The sequence below is a fragment of the Bison bison genome, unplaced genomic scaffold (assembly GCF_000754665.1).
Source record: "Bison bison bison isolate TAMUID 2011002044 unplaced genomic scaffold, Bison_UMD1.0 scf7180017864390, whole genome shotgun sequence".
NCBI classification, from domain to species: domain Eukaryota; kingdom Metazoa; phylum Chordata; class Mammalia; order Artiodactyla; family Bovidae; genus Bison; species Bison bison.
In genome coordinates this window covers 1575268-1589984 of record NW_011494962.1, presented here as the reverse complement: position 1 = coordinate 1589984, position 14717 = coordinate 1575268, and the positions used below count along the sequence as shown (strand labels likewise).

The 14717-nt window shown below is 42.0% G+C and overlaps 1 protein-coding gene across 1 annotated transcript in view; it reads left to right on the top strand.

The window, feature by feature from the left end:
- The first annotated feature begins 13 nt into the window (after positions 1-13).
- The window catches only part of YBX3 (Y box binding protein 3), a 24992-nt gene continuing 10288 nt past the window's right edge, over positions 14-14717 (top strand). The window contains exons 1-6 of the mRNA XM_010858762.1: positions 14-250; positions 3681-3805; positions 4823-4856; positions 7634-7723; positions 9706-9828; positions 12778-12981. Of these exons, the coding sequence (XP_010857064.1) occupies positions 14-250; positions 3681-3805; positions 4823-4856; positions 7634-7723; positions 9706-9828; positions 12778-12981 (813 nt within the window). The remainder of the gene's footprint in view (positions 251-3680; positions 3806-4822; positions 4857-7633; positions 7724-9705; positions 9829-12777; positions 12982-14717) is intronic.

The window sequence follows — 14717 nt, the reverse complement described above, 5'->3', positions numbered from 1 at the left end:
CGATCTGGGCGGGATGGAGCGAGGTCCCCGGGGACGTGGGGTTCTCCCCCACCCCGGGACGGGCGGCCGCCCATCCCGCAGGAGCTGCCGGACCAGGGCGCGGCGCTCCCGACCGCCGGAGCGCCCCTGGCTTCGCAAGTTGGGGGTCTTAACTGGGGGTACCCTAGGAGGGCGCTGTCGCGCAGTCCCGTGGCGACGCATCCCCGGGTGCGGAGGGGAAAGAAGCGGCAGTCGGGAGAGAGGATCCAGGGTGGGATGGAAGTGGATGTAGGGATGGGACAGGCACCCACGTGGCACGGGAACTTTGGAGTCCTCGCTTAGGATCTGGGCGAGGAGAGCATTTCCTTGGAGGGAAGAGGAAGGCGCTCGGAGGAGACAGGGCAGGGGTGGGGGAGTTGATGGTGGTGGAAAGGCTTCTTGCTGGGAAGGCTCAGGTGTCCGTCCCAGACGCCCTTCTCACGGGGGCGCGGGAACGAGGCCAGGCTTCTGTCGGCCACATGCTGGCGGAGGGGTGTTGCAATCCCTCTCCGGGGAAACTTGGGTCTCGGTCCCGCGTCCTCCTCCCTCGCTCTGCCCGCTGCTGCAAGAACTACTTGGTGTTTACCAATCACTCTTGTCTTCCCGGATTGTGGGAAAGCGCTTGGTGCAGCAGCTGAAAAAACTTGGTCGGAAGTGAGGGGATGACGTTAGTTCGCAGCCTCGTTATCTTGGGGACTTGTAACTTAGGAAGGGGAATCGGAAGAGGAGATGTTCAGGTCCCGGGGGCAGAACGTTACAAAGGATGTCTGTAGTCATTGTTGGTTTTGTCACGGATCTCAGTGTCCTCTCATTCAGTAACGTTAACGCCCTGTGTGAGGCCTAGGCAGTGGGTGGGGAATAAGGTCTCTAAAGGGTGTGTGCTGTATATCTCATTCTCTCTCTCTCTCTCTTTTTTTTTTTAAACCAGGGAAAGTTAAGAGATGGTGTAAGATGCTTCTGAGAAATTTTCAGTATTTTGCATGGGGCATGTTTGGTTTCTGTGAGCCTTGCCTGCCCAAGTTTCTAGGAAGAAAATTTTATAGGCAGAAACTTGGAGGAATCATGTGAAGAAAGTTTAATAGGATCCCATTTTTCCTGCCTTGAGAGGCCTGTGTTCATTTTTTTTTTTTTTTTTAGATTTTACTCAGTTACTGTCAAACGAGCTGCTAAATGTAACATGTGCAGGTTAAGAAACAAAATAGCCTTCATTTCTCTAGGCTAAAAGTTGCTCCAGTCTAGTCCGGGTTGTACTGTGATATTGTTTTCAACAAGTGTTTCTTGGAACACTTCCCATGCCAAATGTCGAGAGACAACCTTGGTTTATCTGAAGCAGTGTTAGGATATGTTCTTAATTTATCTTCTTATAAAGGGAATTTCTCAGTTTTTCATTGGATCCCTGTATCTTTCTTGAATCTAAACTGAATTTTAAACTGCAGTAGATATCTTTAAAGATGAAGGAACTAGATAAATTACTCAGCCACCAACTGCTCTGACAGTCCCAGCACATCCCTGGTGGTGAGGTTGTAGGTCTTGGGTCTTTTCACTGTCACTCCCAAATCGCAACAACAAGGACAGCCTTCTGCCTGACATTTCAACACTCTCTGTCCAGTATGTTCTGCCATCTCCTGTCCTTAGCCAAATGGACACATGGTGCCTACAATGTGCCAGGTGCAGTGCTGACTGAAATGGAATTCTGGTTTGGGATTCTCACATTCTGGTTCTTAGAAATGGTTCTAAACTTCAGCGTATAGCCAGCCACAGGCCAGGGGAAGTAGTTGACATGACTGAAGGAAAACTTCACTCTTAATGAACCTCATGGAAGCTTGTTGGTCTTCCTCCTTTCCCCATCCAGCTCTGTGTATGTGAAGTGAGTTTATGGGCTTAAACCAAGAAGAATGGATGACTGTGTTTGGCCTTGTGAGGTCACTGGAAACATTGGTGAAATTAGGAAATTTTTAAAAACTAAAGTGGGAATAAAAATAACCTTCCACCTGGATTGAAGTTATCCTTGAAAATCACTTTCATCTTTCTCTTTATTAGTGTTGCTTTTCTAATCACAATTATGCCTTTGACAGTGCCTGTAGACATTAACTATATGAAAATGAACCAAAAAGAGTTCCTACCTTTATATTTTCCTAATGTTTTTCTAGTTCATTAATTTTGGGTCAAATGAGACAAAAAGCATATAATTTGAAATAATGTGAGATTTAAAAGCATATGATTGATCAAAACCAGTCTTCTGTGTACATTTAGATCTAAAATATTTTTTTTCCTCTTTGCCCTGTTGCTCTAATTAAAATGCCCTAAAACTGAAGGTATTAATAATTTAGTCTCTTTATTGGAGAAAGATCTCTTTATTGGAGAAAGATCTTAGTTGGCATAAGAACTGGAGATTGCTCAGTAAATGGTGGGCCAAATGACTTTGAAGGCAGAAAGAGTTTTTTGTTTGTGTTTTCTTTTTACAAAGAGAGCTAAATAAACTACTTCCCCAAGCATATACATTTAGCAAAACTCAGAACTAACCCTGCCCACAGCAAAGTAAGCCCTAATTACTGTTTTCTTCTTGAATTTAAAAGCTGGATCTTTATTATTTTTCCTTGGAAATTAAAAATGTTGTATCTCATGGTTAGTTGTTACTTTTATTCTCTCCTAAGCTTTTTTCTTTTTTAAAAATACTCTATTGCCACATTTCTTGTCTCACTGAGTTTTGATAATTGCTTTATGCTTTTCCTGAATTTAGACCTGGGCATTTCATAGAAGTACTGGATTTGGTATTCACAGTTGATTCAGAGGAGTCATCTAAAATCATAAATGGCTAACATAAACATAAATCTGTGAAGTACAAGTTCCATGACCATACTACTGGTTTAGATTTCTTCTCCTGAGTTCTGTTAAGATCTTACATTGTACAGAAATGCTCCTGTCACAAGGGCAAGTAGAGTCAGCAATCACATTGGGAGGGTTATAAGAAAATGCTGATAAGAGTTTGGTTTATAGGAGAAACCAAAATCAGTTTGGTTTGATTCCCACCAAATGAAGAGAGCAGGATAAACAATGAAACAGAATCCCAAATTCATCGCAGGTTTGAAAAGGCCTGTTGCATCATGTCTCGGGGTGGTAAGAACAGAACTGGCCTGAGCCCGCCTCACTTCTATTATTACTCTGGACTCCTCTGATGGGCCCCCATCTGGCATCAAGACAAGTTTCTTCAGGTCCCTGTAGATCAGCTATTAACAAGGAGCTACTCTTTCACTATGTGGAGTTTGCCGACTGTTTCAAAGTGTGAAAGCGATGTGTCAGGTCTCAGGGCTCACCTTTCTCATGTGTCTATAGTCACTTTCATCAAGAGCTGCATTCAGCACTTAGAACACTTTTCTGCTGTAAAACTTTGAAGAGCGTGTTTTCATTTTTCTCCCCTTAAACAGTGTTTCTCAATTTTAATCACTGCAGAATCAAATAGACTTATGACAATACCTTATCTCAGGGTTTCACTGAGACATTTCCCAAGGAAGAAAGGTTTAGTCTTCTGAAGAGTAGTTCCCTGTGACAACCTGTGACAACTTCACTTCCTCCATTTTCTTCTCTAGATAAACTCTAAAGTTAAGCTTTTAATAGTTTCCTCAGGTATATTTAGGCTTTAAATAATGCTATCAAGACCTTAGTGGTATGAGCTTTATCTCTTTGTAGGTCAGATACTAATTTATCTGCTTAATCCTATTTTAGCCACCAAAGTCCTTGGCACTGTCAAATGGTTCAACGTCAGAAATGGATATGGATTTATAAATCGGTATGTGTGTGTATCTCTGCATGTTTTATTTAAATATGTCCTCATGCTATGGCACCTGCTGTTGGTGTCTTTTCCCATACTTTATTAATGGCTCATGTAAGTTTTCAGATTTCCGAGTCATGTAAATACTCTCATTTCTAAACTGCTGATCATTAAACATTAATTGCAATGCATTTCTAAAACATGGATAAATAACTTATTTTATATAATCTAGTCATTAAAAGAAAAAGCCGTGGCAGTGGGGACAATAGAGAAAGGGGAAGGGCCTTAAGATAATTGAGTGGGTATCCACAATTTCACAGATGGAGCAGTGGAATCCTAGACTGGTTAAGCAACTTTCCTCAGGTCACACAACTAGTGAGTAATTGAGCTGGATCTGTAACCCAGGTCTGGTCCAAGTTCTGTGTAGAAACCACAGTGTTTTCTTTAAACCATGGTAACTTCTAACCATATAGGAATGAGAACACAGCTGCAAGTGGTGAGGGTGTTCTGATGTTTTTATATGATACCATCATTTTCTCTAGCCCTCCTAGCTAGGACCCCGCCTTCTTAAGAAAAAATTCCTCTAATTTCTTCCTTGTATGTTTTGGTGGGCAGTGGGGGTGGGGTGGGGGTTTAGGGTAGGGTGGTGGTGGAGGGGGGGTTGTTTTAGGTTTCAGTGTAAGGGGAGCCTAGTTCACAGCTGTGCCCTGTCCTTTTAACTGTCTTGCTTTGCTTTTGCTGGGAGGGAAACCTCGGGCTCTGGTTACACACCATGTGATTTAGAGAGAGATGAGAGGAAACGGGTGTTTTGGTAGGTTGACTCTGTGTGCATGAAGCCAGGCACCATTGTCATGTGGAGGAGTAAGGTGGGTCCCTTTTGGGTTTAGAAGTTTTTAAGGAGGACTGACTTGAGGCATCTGAGTTTCGAGGCCAGACAGACATCTATGTTGTGTTTTCAAGTCCTAGGCTCTAAACTGTTTTAAGTTTTCCCACTTACCTAGTTCTTCTAACTGTGAGCTTTTTGTCTTCCAACAGAAATGACACCAAAGAAGATGTATTTGTACATCAGGTAAGAGGGACAATAACTGTGATGTTTGCTCTCTGAGGAGAGGGGAGTCTGTAATATGCTATTATTATCCCTTTCCCAAAGTGAAGCCCTGCACGTTGCTGTTCTGCTCGAAACTCCTTCTGGGGTTTTATTTTGGCAAGAGGGCCCAGTTCCACATTTTAAGATTAGCACTTAAGCTCTTCTCATCCATCACATTAACTGTTTTCAGACAGTTTTATTTTTTGAGCTTAATGAAGTAATAATCAGACCACGTGCTAATTTTTAGAGCCTTCAAGTCTTCAGCTAAAGCACTTCTATTTCCATCTTAGCAGCCTGTGCTCCTGACTGTGTTTCCTCCTTGTGTTTGGCTGGGCCCCACCTTACCTTCGCCTGGATGGGTACTGGTTAAATCCCCCTCCATCAGAGCAACTTGAACTTGGGTAAATAGCACAGCGAAGCAGATGGCTGGAGTGTGTGTATCCAAGACATGGGGCTTTCCGGGAGGCTCAGGGGTAAAGAATCCACCTGCCAATGCAAGAGACTCGGGTTCAATCCCTGGGTGGGGACAATCTGTTGGAGAAGGAAATGGCAACCCACTTCAATATTCTTGCCTGGGAAATCCCATGAGCAGAGGAACCTGGTGGGCTACGGTCCGTGGGGTACAGAAGAGTTGAACACGACTTAGTGACTGAGCACAAGCAAGATCCAAGACATACGGAGACTCCAACTCCCAGGCTAGTCCCCTCCTCTGTCCTGCTTAGCACATGTCCAGATCAAATAGGCCTGTAGTCCCCTGTAGTCAAGGAGATGTAGAAAAAGTGTAAAATACGGAAAACATGGACTTCTCTGTATAGGAAGCTCAGTCTTTTTCTACATTATTGACCTAGGATATTATTCTGTATCCTGGACGTTCTTGGCAAAAGAGATTAAAAGCATTACGTGCACTTAGTTTTCTTTTCGTATGGTTGGTTTTCAGTGAATTGTCTCATATATGTGTGGTTCTTAGTGCATCACAACAGAGAAGTACAGAGACAGGTACCAATACCAGCACGTTCACCTCCAGGGCTCTGTCAAGCATCTGGTTTTCTGTGTTTTCCTGCTGTTTAGGATCCTCTGCACCATGGGGTAGAGTTTGGTGACTGGAGAGAGTGCTATCTCAGAAGGAGCAATCCTGTTGTGGTTTCTATCAGTTATATTCCAGTTGTGCCTGGGTAACTGGAGTGGATTACTTTGTTCAGACACAGTGACTTTTAGAGTCAGAACAGACTAGAAGGGAGTGCTGCTTATAACACCTAGCGGGTAATAGAGATTTTGGGGGTAAGAACTCTGCCTTCTGGTGACTGATGGCGTAAAGGGACCTCACAAGTTTCTGTGCCAGCGGCCAGCCTCACTGGCCTGTGAGTGTGTGACCTGATTCCAGCCCCCCGTGAGGCTGGGCGGTGAGTCACCTCGGTGTGCTGAGGCTTGCCCAGTTTAACAGGAAAAAGGGAGCGAGCCGGTAGGGAGGGGCTGTTTTTGGACTGGCTGAATGTTCAGGCGGCCTGCGTGTATATCCTGTCCTGAACTGCCTTTTTCCTCTGTGGGTGAGGTCTCTGCGCTACTGGCTCATTCTTTTTTTTTTCCCTCCCTCCTACTCAGAGTAAGGGAAGGGCTAGATTACACATGCCTAATCGCTTTATAAAATAAGGCTGACCTAGTTCCACAGAAACCCAGAGCCCCTTTAACTGTTTAGAGATACCAGCCGACAAAATGGAATTCATTGCAGGAATTATTTTCTTCCCTCCATTGACTGAAAAAGAGAAGCCTGTTCATAAGCAGGTATTTAGGTGCCCATGTTCACTGCAGGATAATGTCATTAACCTTTCAATGTTATTTATCAGGGAGCGTGTAGGGATGAGCTGACATGTGAATGATGTGATGAGAAAAATTTGAATAAATATCACACAGTTATAGTACAGGGGTATACACTTCCCCCACCCACCTGCCTCCTTCCCCCAGGCTGTATTTTTATAAACTCAGATAAATCCCTTATCAGCCTCCAGTTGGTTTCCTCATCTGTAAAGTGAAGAGAAGGTTGTCAGCAATGTTTTGTTCTTGAGGTATCTTCATATATTGTCAGAAGTATTTATCCCCCCTTGGATTTTTAAAATTTCTTTTGAGGTTAGAGGTTTCTCTTGTCCACTGAAATCTCTATCCCCATATTTCTGTGTTTATGTGCATGTGTAAGATTTTATGGAGGCGTCCCCCATCCCGCAGCCACCACAATGATGGAAAAAGAGTCTGACCCAAGACACTTCATAGTGTGAGGACACGCATCTATCCAGTATCACGATTAGTTCATCAGTATAACTGCACTTTCTATTTAACCCACCTACCAAGATGAATTTTGAAGGATAACATGAAATCAAGAAAGTATGTGGAACATAGTTGTATAGTGTTTTTTTTGTTTCATTGTTCTTGTTTTGGAGATGCAGGGTAGTTGGGAGAATAGAATAGAATAGTGGTAAAGAACCCGCCTGTCCATGCAGGAGACACAGGTTCCATCCCTGGGTCAGGAAGGTGCCTAGAGGAGGAAACCACTACCCACTCCAGTATTCTTTCCTGGGGAACACCATGGACAGAGGAGTGTTGTGCGCTGCAGTTCATGAGATCGCAAAGAGTCGGACACGATTTAGTGACTAAACAACAACGTTAGATCAACGATTTCTTCAGTAGAGCCAGTAAACTTGAAAGGGATGAACTCTGTGGCCAACTTTGACCTATACTTCATTCGGAATTTTTTTTTTTAATCTTGACAGACTGCCATCAAGAAAAATAACCCACGGAAATACCTGCGCAGTGTAGGAGATGGAGAAACCGTAGAGTTTGATGTGGTTGAAGGAGAGAAGGTGAGAGGAGATTGTGGTTGGGTATCCAGGGTGCTGGCAATATTTTCTTGCTTAGTAAATGGTCTCTCTGTCCTTTATGAGTTAACAGTACTTTGGATTTTTACTATGACAGAAAGAAGCAATTCTTTAAGTAAAAGTGTTTCTGATTATTGACTATCATATGCATTGTTTGATGCAGTATAAAAGGGTATTTTAATTTCCATTTTAATAAATGATGAACACTATTTAATCATGGAAGGAAAAGCTAATTTCTGAAGATTTAAAATGACAAATCTTATTTTGGTACCAAATGTATTTTTAAGTGAAATTTAAAATTAAAACAGGGCTTTCCTGGTGGCTTGGTGCTAAAGAATCCACCTGCCAGTGCAGGAGACATGGGTTCAATCTCTGATCTGGGAAGATCACATATGCCGCAGAGAAACTGAACCTGTGCACCACAGCTATTGAGCCTGTGCTCTAGAGCCCTGGAGCCGAAACTACTGAAGCTGCACACCCTCCTAGAGCCCATGCCCTGCAGCAAGACAAGCCACAGCAGTAAGAAGCCCGTGTACAACTAGAGCTTAGCCGCTGCTTGCTGCAACTAGAGAAAGCTCATGCACAGTGATGAAGATCCAAGGCAGCCAAAAATAAATACATAAATAAAATTTTAAGAATTAAGGTAGTTTTATAGTATTAAAAATTGATAAAAGCTGTTTTGGGGTGAAAGATACTTTTGTTTTAAGAATAAAATCAAATATAATCATTATGTTTTCTCTTTGGCTTGGGTTTTGAAAAGCCAGAGGCATCTTGACAGACTGTATAACCGCTATCTTCACATGAAGACTAACCCAGGAAGCTAAAAGGATCATTTTGATGTGCATCGACAGGTTTTTAATGCTGTGATGTTTAATTCTAATATTAGTAATGTCTTTTATGCTTTATTTATTAATTGTAAGCTGACTAGTTGACTCCCAGATGATTGCTCGTCTGATATACACACCATTCATTCTATAGTTCTTATTCTTAGCAACTCTCAAACTTTCCTGTTTTAAAAGAGAAACACTTTATTTAATCTCATATAAAAATTTAAGTGATCTTTACCAATGTGATCCCAGAGTATCTTGCAGATCTTTCAGAGTTCCAAGTTACCTACCAGCAAATGCAGACATGTAACAATCCCTAATGTCCCATCCAACTATTAAAATTTTGTCTAGCCAGGTTAATTTTACCTCTGTGTATTTTCAGCATGTGAGGTTATACAAATGGACATAGAGTGGGGTTTCACTCTTTTGAATCTCCTTTGCCCGAACTTTTTCTGTTTCTGAAGCATTACTTTATTCACTTGTCCACAGAGAATCTGCAGGCTATGTCTGTTTCGACAATAAGATTTAAAAAGGGACTACTTTTGTGGACACTGTATGTGAAAGCAGGAGCTGAGTCAACAGCCCTTCATTCCAGCCACTGCCATGCTGGGAGGAATTTCTCTCTCACTAGCTCAGTGATGGACAGACCACGTGAGCCCACGAGTGGATTCTCTTGGTACCTCACAGAATAACAGGTTTCAGTATTTTCTAGGAAGAGAACGTTATCTCAGTTATTTCCAGTGAAGAATATTCGTCCTGGTCTAGCATTCCTTTGCTCCAGTTGCTTTATATTTACCAGTTTTATGTTACCTAAAGATAAATATATATACCTATTGCTCTTGAATCAAGAGAGCAGAGGTTGTGGAAGCATGTGAGCTGTATATACATCTATTTTTTTTTAACTTTTTATTTTATATTGCAGCCTAGTTGATAAACAGTGTTGTGTCAGTGTCAGGTGTCATGCTGTATACATTTAAATCAGGACATCAAGCATCTTGCTCACCTTATTAAAACGAGGTCACCCGTAGGAACTTCTAGTACCTCCTGCCAGCCTTAAACCCTCTGGCTGTCTAAGGCGGTGCTTTTGGTCTTTGGCTTCTTTCTGACTCGAAGGCCGTCTTTGGTTTCTTCCTTTTTCAGGGTGCAGAAGCAGCCAACGTGACCGGCCCGGATGGCGTTCCAGTGGAAGGGAGCCGATATGCTGCTGACCGGCGCCGCTACAGACGCGGCTACTACGGCCGGCGCCGTGGACCGCCCCGCAACGTACGTTGTCTCTTTCATCATCAGTGACCCAAGAAATGTGCACATCTAAAATTAAGTGTGTATATTTGGAGCACATAAAAGCTGTATCTTCTCCTGGAAACACAGTGATTTTTTTTGTATGGGAAATCTTTTGTGTTCAGAATTCATCCCCACTGGGCTTATGGGACATTTTTGCCATTCAGCAGTTGTATCAGTTTGTTTGTATTTGGCTGCAAGTAACAGCCATTTAATTATCTTGTAACAAGAAGGCTTAACTTGGGCCATGCCAAGGTTGTCAAAAAGGTTTTCTCTTCTTTTGGCTTCTTTATGGGCCAGAACTGAACCATGTGACATCCACTTGGTGGGGTAGGGGGAAGGGGCCTGGGATTTCTGTGATTGGCTTACATCTGGTGTTCATCCCTTGGCACTGACCCTGTTTCTTTCTAAGAAAGTCAGCCTTTCCTTGGCAAGGAAGAGTGAGGAACAGCTCTGGAGTAAATGATGGACAATGCTGGCCATAGAAATATTAAGTGATTTGCCTCAATTATGTAGCTGCTTTATTTAAGATAGCATTTCCCATTATTTCAAAGTTAAGCAATAATTAAGTCTGGATTTTTAGTCCCGTAGATTGGTACCAATCTAAGTGAAAGAGTTTACAACCAAGTCTGGCTGGAGCTTTCTTAGGAGGCTCAGTTTAAAGTATTCTCGAGGCATCCAACTTGTGGTCATGAGGAACCTCTTAGATATGAGTCATTTTTGATGTTTCTAGAATTAGTACCAGGGATTGGTACCCTGGAATAAAACTCAAGATGCTTTGTGAACACAGGATTGTGGCTATGTGCATCATCCAGGGAAAACTTTTGAAAATAATCTCACCAGAATGAAGTATTTGCAGATTGAGAATGGTTTATATCTCTACACTTTGATAGAATAGTATTTTTCTGCTTACCTAAATGTTTCCTCTCTTCATTGTGTCGTCTTAAACATGCAGCCCAAATTGCTTTTTATCAGATTCCATATTGGATCTTGTTTTTCTTCCTGTATTTCTCTTACCCATGTTTTGCTTATCCTGTTTGATTTTTAATAATAAACTGTGTCCGAGACAGTCGGAACAGGCTACCAGAGCATTTACTACATGGTGTTAACTCTTTCACGTTCACCAGATTCTTGGAACACTGGTGGTAATTGTTTTGATTTCTAGCTTAACTCAGAAGTACAAGTGGTAAAAAGCCTTGAGTGAAAAATTTTCCTTCAAAGACGTTTCTCCTCAGCTCGAAATTCTGAAGTCATGTATGTGATGTTTAGAAGCAAAATTATCCAAATTCTGAAAATAAACATAAATGAAGGTTTTCTGTTGTGATGTCTTTTAGGTCCTGACAGCTTCCTGAGTGTGTTTGGCAATGGTGGTGCCATTGTTCTTATTTTGTAAAACTAATCTTAATGAAAGATTTGAAAACTCAGATACAGAGAAACCTAAAGAGAAAAGTTACAGTTTATTCAGTTACACTATTTGGAGGAACATTTTCTATGCTAATATGCCTTTAAATCATTGGAGATTGTATCTGATACAGATTTTATAAAGTATAGAGTTACTTGGATTTTCTGAAATTATACTAGTTGAGGCTATACTTGAAGCTTTTCCTCTGAGAATTTCGTTGCTCATGTGGGCTTGGTTTTCTGGAGAGTTCTAAATCTTAAATACTCTCACCCCCAACATCAGTCATTTAATTTTCTTCATTCTAAATTTGTTCATTTTTTAAAAACTATAGTTACTTTACTTAAGACTACCTTTGGCATTGCAATCCCCCTTTAAGATTTGAAATAAAAAATTCTTTAAGGGATGTTTAGCTGTTTGCTTATATTTTTTTGATATAAAATGTTAGTATGTGAAATGGTAGTTTAAATACAGGAAAAAGATAAAATGATTCAATAGTTCCTTGTGTTAACAAAGTTTATTATATTCAGAAACTGTATTTATTACTTGCTACTATGTATTAAAGTGCAATTAAAACTTTATTGCTAAACAAATAAAGAGAGATATGCCATAAGTCAGTGGTTCTCAAACCTTCTGGTTTTTGGACCCATTTATATGCTTCATTATGGGATCCCAGAGTTTTTATGTATGTTTATATCTATTAATATTTATTGTATTAGAAAGTAAAGCAGAATTTAAAAGATTTAATTTATTTTAAAATAAGCTATTACTTGTAAATACAAATAACTTTTTTTTAAAATGAAAGCTATTTTTTAATTGAGTGAAAAGAGTGGTGTCGCTTTAGGTTTTTACCAATCACTGATGTCGGTTTAATAAAAGACAGCTGGATTCTTACAGCTCCTTCTGCCCTGGGGCTGTGAGGGACCATGTGTCACTGTAGCTTCTGTGACACATCCAACCCCTCTCCTGCCCCCAACTCAGGAGAGAATGAGATGGAAAAAGACAGCATCCTGCCAGCCTTATGAGACTAGTTTGATCTTGATGACCCCCTAGGAAGGATTTCAGAGACCCCCTTCCACACTTTCAGAACCCAACCAGTCAAGGAAGCAAACCACTTAGGACCAACCACAAAGTATACAAAATATATTTTTCTTTACTTTTCCCCAGTGGATGGCCAGTGTTGGGGAGACACATTTGGTGGAGCCAAATATTCTAAACTGTGTAAATGTTTTTTGGGTGGTTAGTCAACTGATACTGACCAGTTCTAACTAGATGCGAACTAAATTCTTTAGCGATTAATTGCACTTGCTTTTCTGCTTGGTATTTTATCTGCATGGATCTGCTTTAATCTTAATGTAGCTTATCTCAGGTCATCACCTGATGATCTGGGGTATATGCATTTTTGTCGATATACTAGAAGGGATCGTTCCTTTGGGGGAGAATTTTTTTTTTCTTTCGTTGATAGTCTAAATGGTATTCTTTGCTTCTCTCCCTGCCGACACCTCCTCTGAACCTCTGTTTCTTTGCTTCGCTAGTACGCTGGGGAGGAGGAGGAGGAAGGGAGCGGCAGCAGTGAAGGACTGGAGGCCCCCGCCGCTGCCGGGCAGTTCTCTGCGGCCCGGAGTCAGCCGCGCCGCCCCCAGTTCCGCCCCCAGTACCGGCGGCGCTTCCCGCCTTACCACGTGGGACAGACCTTTGACCGCCGCTCCCGGGTCTTCCCCCATCCCAGCAGAATGCAGGTAAACCGGCACCTGGGACTTCTCTCCGGCAGTCCCCCCTCCGTCCTTCCTCTGCCTCCTCTTCCTCCTCCTCTTCCGATACCAGCGGCCGGAAATCAAACCTTGCTTTTGGCTTCCCGATGCTGACGCTACTTAATCCAAGCAGACTAGTCTGCTTTCCGACTCCGGTCCTTGTAGTCTCATTTCTAAAAGCACGACCACATGAGCCTTAAGCCTTGCCTATACCCAGGGACCCTGGTGGACAAGGTACAGTCTCAAGTTTACAGAAAAAATGAAAGACATAAAGTAGGGACAGGTGAGGGTATCTGAGAGCTGAACTCTGAGGTCAGTCAGGCCTGGGCTTGAGTCTTATCTCTCCTACTTACTGTGAGCTTGTGAGATTAACTTGTCCATCCGTTAAATGGGGATAGTTGCCTCCACCTTGGGGCTGTGATGATAAAATCCAAGATAAAGACTGTAGTGTGTGACAGCTCAGGATGGAGGGTGTCTATAAAGTTCTTAATTTAGATGAGATAATGTTGATGATTAAGAAAACCTCATATGAAAGTGGAGATGACTATCTCTTTTTTTCTTTTTTTACTGCAAAATACTGATACAACTATTGTGAACTTGACCTGTAGTTAATAAGCCTTTCACCAACTTTGCAGTTCCCAGGAAACTTGGAAATCTTGGGAGAGGACCTCATTTTTGGTACCACTAGCTTACACCCTCTTCCTCTTAGTGTCCTTGGTTTTTGTTTGTCCACTGAGTGTTTTGACTGAACATTGTGTTCAGTCTGTTCTTTGCTGCCCTTTTCCTATCCTATCATGCATGACTGTGTTCTTCCTACATTGCTTCTTGTTTTTTTTTTTTTTTCCCCTTCTACTCTTTAACAGCTGTCCCTGACAAATGTGCTAAAAATAGCAAGTAGCCTTACGTATATGGAGAGATTGGGTACATGAGGCATAGTAGGTTTCTTTAGGGCAGCACCCTGGGCCTCTAGGAAATGAGGACAGGAAGAGTCCGGGAGACTACGACACATTTATTTTTAGGGAGTCAGTAGTGCCTTCCTAAAATAATCCTTATGTTTAGCATATATATATGTAGCATATTATTTTGAGAATATGAAGAGTATCTTCAATATTGGTTGAAAGAAAAGTATATTTCACCTTAGGAATAGGAGGTTCAGAGCAAAGGGATTCTTGTGTGCCTCGCAGAAAAGCAGGCTGAAAACTAATTTTGAAAATGTGTGCATATTCCAGTAACTGCATTTTAGTTGTCTTGGAAGGACTGATGCTGAAGCTGAAACTCCAATACTTTGGCCACCTGATGCGAAGAGCTGACTCATTGGAAAAGACTCTGATGCTAGGAGGGATTGGGGGCAGGAGGAGAAGGGGACGACAGAGGATGAGATGGCTGGATGGTATCACTGACTCGATAGACATGAGTTTGGGTGAACTCTCGGAGTTGGTGATGGACAGGGAGGTCTGGCGTGCTGCAGTTCATGGGGTTACAGAGAGTCCGACACAACTGAGCGACTGAACTGAACTGAACTGTGTACTGAGGATGTCATATAGCATGATATAACCGTGTCTAAATGACTTCCCTTTTTCAAAGATAGTAATTCTCGATATTTGGCAAATAAGTCACGGTGGTTACTGAGCTGATATCAACTGTGTGTCATCTCTGAGAAGAGAATTATATGACAGAGGAAAAGGAGCAGCATTGTTTGGCCTCCACCAAGAGACAGATGTTTG